At 38.2% G+C, this 10351-nt stretch overlaps 1 protein-coding gene across 1 annotated transcript; it reads left to right on the top strand.

The window, feature by feature from the left end:
- Positions 1-1160: 1160 nt before the first annotated feature.
- Positions 1161-7854, top strand: LOC137715807 (alpha-glucan phosphorylase, H isozyme). Its single transcript, XM_068455156.2, has 16 exons — positions 1161-1615; positions 1701-1957; positions 2044-2223; positions 2770-2946; positions 3029-3114; positions 3280-3469; positions 3738-3830; positions 4158-4342; positions 4483-4600; positions 4681-4809; positions 5310-5528; positions 5620-5823; positions 6160-6318; positions 6389-6652; positions 7103-7293; positions 7493-7854. Exons 2-16 carry the CDS (start codon positions 1739-1741, stop codon positions 7617-7619), a joined length of 2541 nt encoding a protein of 846 aa, XP_068311257.2. The 5' UTR covers positions 1161-1615; positions 1701-1738; the 3' UTR covers positions 7620-7854.
- The last annotated feature ends 2497 nt before the right edge of the window (positions 7855-10351 follow it).

The raw sequence follows: 10351 nt of genomic DNA, 5'->3' as shown, positions 1-10351 counted from the left end.
GTTGGCGTCTAACTAACAACTAATGCAAGATAAATTAACTTTTTAAGTTAAATTTATAAACTATATAATATATCATCAATAAAAATAAATACGTTAATCACGGAAAACCACTTTTTATGCTTCCTAAACCGTTGGCGGACTTTTGGAAAAAGCATTTCACATACAACAGTGTTGTATTGTACCACATCATTATTTTTTTTCGGTTACATCATATCATTATTCCATCGTAGTAAAATCATAACAGTGACATAATAAAATAGTGAAACTGTACTATTATCTCATTTTATCTTCTTGACTCTCTTTGTCATCTTGCAATTAAGAAAGTCAATAGCAACCTTTTATTTAAATATAAAAAAATAGTGTACATTATTTTTCATACATAAACTCATTTGAAAGTACATTTAAAATAGTTGAAACCGTTTTTGATGAAAATATTTTTTAGATCAATCCTTAATAAAAATGCAAGTAAATATGGAAAGACACTTGAAGTGCTTCAGACAAGAAGCACCATTTTTATGTGCTTCTTGCAAGAAACACTTCAAGTATTTTTGGAACCCAAATTTTTTTTTTTTCAAAAACTCTTTCATTTTAAAAACATTTCCAAACGAGCTTATAAATGCAAAAGACGTTGCTTTGCTCATTAACATGCAAAAAATCTCATATTACATCAAATACGTGTGCGTGAGCGATTGTCATTAGCATAGCTTAACTTTGTTGAGCTTTGTCCCTAACCTCATGGAAGAGTTCTTATAGGTACCGTTTGGTACGTGGGACGGGACGGAACAGAGTGGGACAAGGCGTTCCGTCCCACGTTTGGTGCGCCTAAAACGGGTGGAACGAGCTGTTCCACGGGACGAGTTTTGGGTGAATTTTCGTTCCACCTCACCCCCCTGGAACGACTCGTTCCACATCCGTGGAACACAAAATTATAACCTCTCCGTCTCCTTCTTCTTCCTCCTTGTTTCCATCCGAGGGCATCTTTGCTCCCGCTCCGTTCCGTTCCGTCCTGTCTCGTCCCGTCCCATTCCGTTCCGTCCCGTCCCGTCTGCATACCAAACGATACCATAATGCACACGTGATCCAAGGCACCTTGGATCAAACGAAGCCACGTGGCGTCCCTAACTCAAGCATAGGAAAGGCAAAAGAAACCATCAAAATCTGATCTCCAATTGAAGCAAAGCTTGTCATGTGATTGTGCACCTTTCACCCGCTGCCACACACACACACACCCGCCCTCTTTTGGCTCCATTTTCATGTGACCGTTCACGTTCACGTTCACTTCACTCCACCAAAACAAATCACGAAAAAGAAAGCAAAATATATGAAAATTTAGGACCTCCCTCCTACAGTCTTCTTCTTCTCCTCCTTCTCCTTCCTCCTCTCTCTCTCTCTCTCTCCTCTCTCCCTCTCTGATATTTTTAGTTTACCTACAAAACACACACACACACACACACTCTCTCTCTCTCTCTCTCACTTTTGGCCTTTATATGAAAATATCTGCTCCCCTACACTCAGATTCTCTTTTAAATTCCTTTATGCTAATAATTTTCAGCTGATCATTTCATCACTCTTAAGAACCTCACACTCCCAAAAACCAAAAACCCACTTCAAAGATGTAATCTTTTCTCTCTTCCTCTTCTGGGTTTCTGTTTACAGTGTGAGTTCGACACTAATTTGGTAATTTTGCTTTGATTTTTCAGATACTATTGAGGATTGAGAAGCTGCTGGAAGCTCAGCCATGGCGCCTACTGCGAAATCGAACGGGAAAACCATCACAGACTCCGCCATTTCATCCAAGATTCCGGCAACCGCAAACCCTTTAGCCGAAGAGCCGTCGCAGATTGCTTCCAACATCAATTACCACGCCAAATTCAGCCCCCACTTCTCGCCGTTCAAGTTCGAGCCGGAGCAAGCCTACTACGCCACCGCCGACAGCGTCCGCGATCGCCTGATCCAAGTACTGTACCGCCGTTTCTCAGCCTCCGGGTTCAATCTTGGTCGATTTCCATTTTTTTAATTTTGTTTGGTTTTCTTTTTTTGTAGCAATGGAACGAGACGTACCTGCATTTCCACAAGGAGAATCCCAAGCAGACTTACTACTTGTCCATGGAATATCTTCAAGGACGAGCCTTGACCAATGCGATTGGGAATTTGAATGTTCAGAGTGCTTATGCTGAGGCTTTGAACAAGTTGGGGCATCAGCTGGAGGAAATAACGGAGCAGGTAATCTCCAAAAGATACTATTTTTGTTCAATTATATTGTAAAGATTGAGTTTTTGTTCTTTCACATAATTAGAATTTGTGCGTGTACTTTTATACTATGTTTGGGTGAAGAAATTTAAGATTACTAAGAAATTTAAAAATGACGGAAATTGAAATGACGAGATTTTATTTTCTAGAATTTGTAAATTTTCTTGTTTGGTTAACCTAAAAGAACAATGGAATTGAATACGGAATTTGTTATTTTTAAACTCTCAATCATAGAAATTGAGAAATGACAGCTATTTACATGGAATTTGAACTTGGGATTTGGAGGTCCCAAATTCCAAGTTTTTTTTCCATGCGGAAATTCTAAATTTCTATGTTTATGAATCCAAACAAGAGAATTGGTGCCTGTCAATTTATAAATTCTAACTTTTAACAAAATTCCATGTTTATTTCCCTCCAAAGGAATGTTAATCATTTGAAATGGATTCTTAATTGGTTTTCGTTATATGAATTCAACGTACAATCTGTTGATGGATGATTTGTAGAAATGAATCTTTGTAGGAGAAAGATGCAGCACTCGGAAATGGTGGGCTGGGAAGGCTTGCTTCGTGCTTTCTAGACTCCATGGCAACATTGAATTTGCCTGCATGGGGGTATGGTTTGAGGTACAGGTACGGGCTGTTCAAGCAACGGATTGCCAAGGATGGCCAGGAAGAAACTGCTGAGGATTGGCTAGAGGTTCTGTATCACCTCAAGTTCTGTAAAATTTTATGTTTTTCATGAGTTCTTACTGATATGTTTTTTGATGGAATTTGTGCAGAAATTTAGTCCTTGGGAAGTTGTCAGGCATGATGTTGTGTACCCTGTCAGATTTTTTGGTCGTGTTCATGTCAATCCTGATGGATCGTAAGTGTCAATACTGATAAAAGAATTGATTATTACACTTTTCTAAAACAAAAAAACAAAAAACTATTTATCAATCATCAATGTCATAAATTCACGTGCAACTTGGTTGGTTGCTTGAAATATAAGTACACTAACTCAGCAATTATTCTTGTGATTGTATTATAGCCGAAAGTGGGTTGAGGGAGAGGTTTTGCAAGCTCTGGCTTATGATGTGCCAATTCCAGGATACAAAACCAAGAACACTATTAGTCTCCGTCTATGGGAAGCCAAAGCATCTGCTGAGGATTTTAACCTATTTCAGTTTAATGATGGACAGTATGAATCTGCTGCGCAGCTTCATTCTCGAGCTCAACAGGTTGGTTATTTATATCCTAATGGCAAGTTAGTCTTGGAACCACTTGCCAGTATTTCAAATCTTCAATAGACATTCAATCAAAAGCCTTTTAAGTTTACTATATCCACATATGTGTATTTGTATTACTGTGTGTGTGTGTGTGTACACACATAATACTAAGCTAAGTCTTTTTCTATAACTACTGTTCTCCCTTTCAATAATGTGTGTCACTACGTCTTCATGTTTTAAATGTTTTCTTGAACCACATTGTGATATGTGCTTTTTGCAGATTTGTGCTGTTCTATATCCTGGAGATGCCACAGAGGAGGGGAAACTTTTAAGGCTGAAGCAACAATTCTTCCTCTGCAGTGCATCGCTTCAGGTTGGTTAATTATCGTCTTATCCTTCATTGTTTTGTTGGTGTAAGCATCACCATTATTTTATTTCTTTCATTTGCTGTTTCAGATGACCATTTAATTTCCACATGTCATTAGAGAAGGTCAAAAGAATCTCACACCTTTAGAAAAATGTTTTCACATTGACATGTCCCCTCAAAGTGATGCTTGGGTTTAGCATTTCAGATTTTTATCTTCAACATGCAAAAATACATATCCAATCTTATCGTAAAGAGGCATTTTCAGTTGCTAATTTTTCATCTCAGTCCTTTTAAGATGTTTTGATCCTCAATCTTATAATCTTGAAATTACAGGACATTATTTTTAGATTCAAGGAGAGGAAACAGGGGACAGACACATTGCAATGGTCAGAGTTCCCAAAAAAGGTTGCTGTCCAAATGAACGATACTCATCCTACGCTGACAATTCCGGAGCTGATGCGACTGCTATTGGATGAGGAAGGTCTTGGGTGGGATGAGGCATGGGAAGTGACAACAAGGTCAATTATATTTCATGTTGTTTTTAGGATTTCTTCCTGAAGTTGGCATACATTCTTTTTTCTTCTATGGCTACTCAGCTCGTTTGTAATGCTTCTTGCACAAGGAGCTATAAAGTACTAACACATAATAATTGAACCAGGACGGTTGCTTATACTAATCACACAGTCCTTCCTGAAGCACTTGAGAAATGGTCACAAGCCCTAATGTGGAAGCTTCTCCCTCGCCATATGCAAATAATAGAAGAAATTGACAAAAGAGTAATATTTCTCACCTTTTTGATTTGTTCTGTTTATGCTAAAGTTGTTATCTTCTAATGTAAATTATTGCATCCTGGCAGTTCATTGCTATGGTACATGCTACACGAAGTGATCTTGAGAGCAAAATTCCCAGCTTGTGCGTCTTGGATAACAATCCCCAAAAGCCTGTAGTGCGAATGGCAAATTTATGTGTGGTGTCTGCACATACGGTAAGACATCTATTTGGGGAAATTTACAAGCATCTCCTATAGCTTATTTTGAGCTGTCTTCAACGTAAACATATGGTAACCTGATATGGTTATTAGAAATCTTCCAGCTTCCTTCAATAAACTATTATGAAAGGCAACTTACTCCGTTTTCCCCAAAGAAAAAGGGGTTAGGAAGAGATTGTATGCAATAGTGAATACAGAGTCTAAGACTGTAAGGTACAGTCCACCATGTACGTTGGTGAGACTTGAACTCAAGCTTTGAACGAGCAAGTTCTTCCCAGGAAGACACCCAATGGCAGTCTGCATAAGTGCATATTTTGACTATTCTATTTTATATCTGAGTCCTATCTTTATTAGTAAAATTTAACAAGGCTTGAATATATATATATGTTCTGCTTTCCTTTTCTTTTTCCCTCCCACAATATAAGAACCCCTTATTTCCACATTTGAGCTGTTGAGTGTTGACTTCGAGAATCTCATTGCTTTCCGTGTCATTGTAGGTTAATGGTGTTGCCCAATTGCACAGTGATATTTTAAAAAATGAGTTATTTGTAGATTATGTCTCCATATGGCCAACAAAGTTCCAAAACAAAACCAATGGGATTACTCCTCGCCGGTGGCTTCGGTTTTGCAGTCCTGAGCTCAGTAATATAATCACCAAATGGTTAAAAACGGATGAATGGGTTACCAACCTGGACCTACTTGTAGGTCTTCGAAAGGTATGCATCTCACATATATATGGAATTGTTTGTCCTTGTCAGATCGTTCCTGCAGTTGAAATATTAAAAGTCAGTATGTTTACTCCAACAGTTTGCTGATGATTCAAAATTACAAGAAGAATGGGCGTCTGCCAAGATGGCCAATAAGAAGCGTTTGGCACAGTACATAGAGCATGTGGCAGGTGTCAAGATTGATCCAAACACTCTATTTGACATACAAGTGAAGCGTATCCATGAATATAAGAGACAGTTGCTGAATATTCTGGGTGCAGTTTATCGGTACAAGAAGTTAAAGGTATAAAAGGCTTCTCCTTGTTACTTGACTATTTAGTTATATGAAACAATCAACATTGCTTAGTGATACTACCCATTAGATGAACCTTCATGCTCCTTGAACTTGGATTTCTGTGTACATCTCTGTCAATTTGTTCGTAATGGTGTTGCACCCGCTAAGTTCATCAAATAAATAATAAATTTTCAATCAATTTCTTTCTGCTTTTGGTTGTTATTCTCGAGCCTTAAAATTATAATTTGCAATTAGTGTTCAACGGATTTCTTTTTTAAGGTTATATATCGTTTTTTCAAGTTTATGCATGATTTTGAGAACTTGCTTGGAACTGAACTGTGGCAGGAGATGAGCCCTGAAGATCGGAAGAAGATAACTCCACGCACTATCATGGTTGGAGGAAAAGCATTTGCAACATATACAAATGCAAAAAGAATAGTCAAGCTGGTAGACGATGTCGGTGCTGTGGTCAACAATGATCCTGATGTCAATAGTTACTTGAAGGTTAGTTAATATTTTTCAAGCGTGCTTGCTTCAATTGGTTGATTCTGGCCTAATAACCATTAATGTTCAGGTTGTATTTGTTCCAAACTACAATGTATCTGTGGCCGAGATACTTATCCCAGGAAGTGAGCTGTCACAACATATCAGTACTGCAGGCATGGAGGCAAGTGGCACAAGCAACATGAAATTTGCTCTGAACGGTTGCCTCATAATCGGCACACTGGATGGGGCTAATGTGGAAATCCGTGAGGAAATTGGGGAGGACAACTTTTTTCTCTTTGGTGCAACAGCTGATGAAGTCCCTAAGCTGCGCAAGGACAGAGAGAACGGCCTGGTATGAGGCTTCATTTTCTCTTTATTATATGTGTCACTTAGATCAATGCAAGTAGTATGAAAGCTCTGCACTCAATGTTCTTAATGGTAGATGGCTTCTTATCGTCGTTACAAAATGCTAATGAATCATGAAGCTTTTTCGGGAGAACTTGCCAAAGCCTGAGCAATATTAGTTCTAAGTTGGAGCAACAGGCTATCAGGATTTCGATAAAAAACTAGTTATAATAAGTTTCTAAATTTATGGATACCAAATAGTTCGATGACTGTTAATTGTCTAATCAAGGTATCCAATATGATAGTTATTAGATCTCCCAGAAAGGGGTTCCTTAAACTAATCAATGATGTGAATTTCTTACATCCAGCTGAAAGTTAAATTTACCTTTTGTGCATACTGGTGAACGAGCACAAGTCTTTCTTATCTGACCTTTTTCTCTTCTTGTAAATCACGCAGTTCAAACCCGATCCTCGGTTTGAAGAAGCCAAGCAGTTTGTTAGGAGTGGAGCATTTGGGAGCTACGATTACAATCCACTTCTTGACTCTCTGGAGGGGAACACTGGTTATGGTCGTGGTGATTATTTTCTTGTTGGCCATGACTTCGCACAGTATATGGATGCTCAGGCAAAAGTAGATGAAGCTTACAAGTAAGATGTCAAACCTTCTAACCTTTACAATATAGATTTCTTGAATTGCAAGTATATACTCCGACTAGAAAAAGAAAATCCGCAACATTTACCCTTGTGTTGACTGTTGTCATGAATCTCGCTGCTTGAAATACTTGAGTCCATCGCCACAATATAACTACTTCCACCTTTGACACGAGGTGCCATTTTTCACCTGCAGGGATAGGAAAAGGTGGCTGAAGATGTCCATACTAAGCACTGCAGGGTCTGGCAAGTTCAGCAGCGACCGGACAATTGCTCAGTACGCCAAGGAAATCTGGAACATAGAGGAGTGCCGCGTACCATAGATCCCTTCACGGTGCTGGTTCTGATGCTTATTTGAGTGTCATGACTATGCCACGAAAAGCTTAAGGTAAAGAATAAAAGAAGCCAACAGAAGTAGCAACCGCTGTTATATGTTCCATTTTATTTCTTCACTTTTTTGTTCAATTATATGCTTCCTTCTAGAATTATTCTGCACACATTTGTTTTTGTACCTCGATTGGCCTTTGATTTATAGGATCCAAAAATATACTACATAAACCGAGGAGTTTTCTCAACTCTTTCACAAAGAGTGGGCCAAGACCGCGGCATGTGAGGGAGTTGAGATAAGAGTTTGGACAACTCTTGAAGCTTGTTATTGGGTTGGATTTTATAACTCACTAGATTCTTCAAACTTGTACGATAACAAAATTTAAAAGAAACATCCATTTCTCCATTCACAATTCGGTAAGTTATTAAATAAAATCCAATCATAGACACCAAACGAGTGCTTGGCATCTTGCGGTTGAATGAGATTAACATGAATTGATAGACACCAGACACTGCCTCCTGTAACTCCTCCCACGCCTGGGAGTGTGTGTAGCTCCTCCTTGAGCTCCTCCCGTCTCACTGGCGACCTGCTGTTGGGGGAGCGAGACGGAGAGTAAGATCTACCCCGACTGCACTCAGGAGAGTATGACCTCCTTGTACGGTAGGGCGGAGAGTACGCCCTGCTCCTGCTTCGGTCAGATGAATGGGGGCGACCGGCCATAGCTCCTCCGATGAGTAGGTAGGAGATCGACGAGGGGGGGAGTAGATTGGGGATGTGGTGAGCCTAAAAATCAAGGGGGCGGTGTTTTGTGTCTCTAGAGTCTCCAAGGACATGTGATTCAAATGCCGAACCTCAAAATTTCTCGTTAAAGTGGCAGTGTTCCTTCCATGTAGACAGTGGCGAAGCCAGGAATTGTCGGAGAGCGGGGCGAAATTTTTTTTTTTTTTTTTGAACAAACGATATTATCTACACTAAGGGGGTAGAAAAATGGATAATGTGGTTCAAATTTGACTTTAGCGATAATCAAACTTAAGTCCTTTCACTTACAAGTAAGGAGAAATACCACTAGACCATAGGACTAAGTGGCAGGTTAGGGCAAACTTAAAGAGTGCAAGGTTAAAAAAGATTAGCCAATATTTCATCCAACTCAACTCAGTGTCATCACTTTGTTGGGAACTACCCGGAATAGTCGAAGATGACTACCTGAAATATTTGAAGGATGATCACTTGGAATATTTGGAGGAAGGTTTAAGCATTGTTTCATATAGTATCATTTCATTACGTAATTGTATACTATGGCAAAAAAAAGTCTTCGATTCTTAATCAATACCAATATCATATAAATGATTCATTAAACAAAATTCAATTCAATTAATCAATATCAATGAAAATAATCAAGAATTCAATTTTTACTTTAAATAACAAGTTTATTCATCAATAATTATGAGATTTCATATTCATATTCAATAATTAATAACCATATTGATTAATTACTCTATGATTCTATGTCAAATAAACAAAATTTTAAATTAAATAAGCAATTAGGGTTAAGGCTAACATAAATTTGGAAATTAAAAACTTCATCTAAGAGAAAAGGGGCCAAGAATGGCGGCTGGAGGCTGGCTGCTTGCGGCTTGGATGGCTTAAAAGCTTGAAGTTGAAGCCTTAATGTCTGGTAGTAGGGGAATGAGGGGGCCAATGAGATCTGTTCTGCTGCCATCTGATTAATTTTATTTTTCAATTCTATACCTAAACAACGTCGTTGCATTAAAGAAAATTTTTTAACTAGGACTAAACGGTGTCGTTTGGCCTGGCTTTTGAAAAAAAAATATAAAACCAAACGCAGCGAAGCTGCACACAAGCAACAAACCTAGATCTAGATGAACACAGACGGAACCACCGCACTAACATGCACTTTTGACAGGACCAGAGGGGCGAAACCACCGCTCCTAGACTTGTTTTCCGATGAGGGGAGTGGTGGCCGCCACTCCTCGCCCTCACGTGGCTTCGCCATTGCATGTAGATATGTACAAACTTATCAAAAATTAGAAAGAATATATTTATCTTATATAAATCGATGACCATAAAGTTATAATATTTTGAACTAATCATGTGACACTATTAGAAAAACCAAAAACATGAAGGCCGTGTAGGTATGTCCCAAGAGTTGTTCGCTCGTTAAAACGGTGCGTGAGCTGAGTTCAATATCGTGAGATAGTTCGGTGCATATCGGGATGTCACAGTGGCATCTATAACGGAGGTCTTTTTGTTTGGGCTTAAAGAACAAACAGTTGGGTCTAAATAGACTAGATACGGTAAATATGATAAATTGCGTAATCTCTATTAATTAATAAAACTCTCTTTGCCAACTAAAAGATGATGAAATGACAACTTTATCTTCTATCACATAAAAAATGATGAGCAATAATGTAATTTCACATATCCAAATTTTATTATTTTTTATTGAAGCCTCACGGTAATGTTAAAATAATAAAATTAAAAAAAAAAACCAAAAACAAAAACCTCCCTCCCCGTGTTCTCTCTCTCCCTCTCTTCTTCTCATTTTCTAAAAAAAATATGTTCATTAAATGAGTTAGTAATAATGTGATTCAAATTATTTTAACGAGAATCAAACATAAAATTTCCCACTTATAAATTGTGTAATTAAAAACAACGCACAACGAAATCAAATTAAATTATAATAAAAACTAAAAAAAAAATTACAAC

Source organism: Pyrus communis, chromosome 3, assembly GCF_041283825.1.
Source record: "Pyrus communis isolate YQ-2024b chromosome 3, ASM4128382v1, whole genome shotgun sequence".
In the NCBI taxonomy this organism is placed as follows: Eukaryota; Viridiplantae; Streptophyta; class Magnoliopsida; order Rosales; family Rosaceae; genus Pyrus; species Pyrus communis.
Note: the sequence above shows the minus strand (reverse complement) of the source record. Positions and strands in the feature narration are given on the sequence as shown.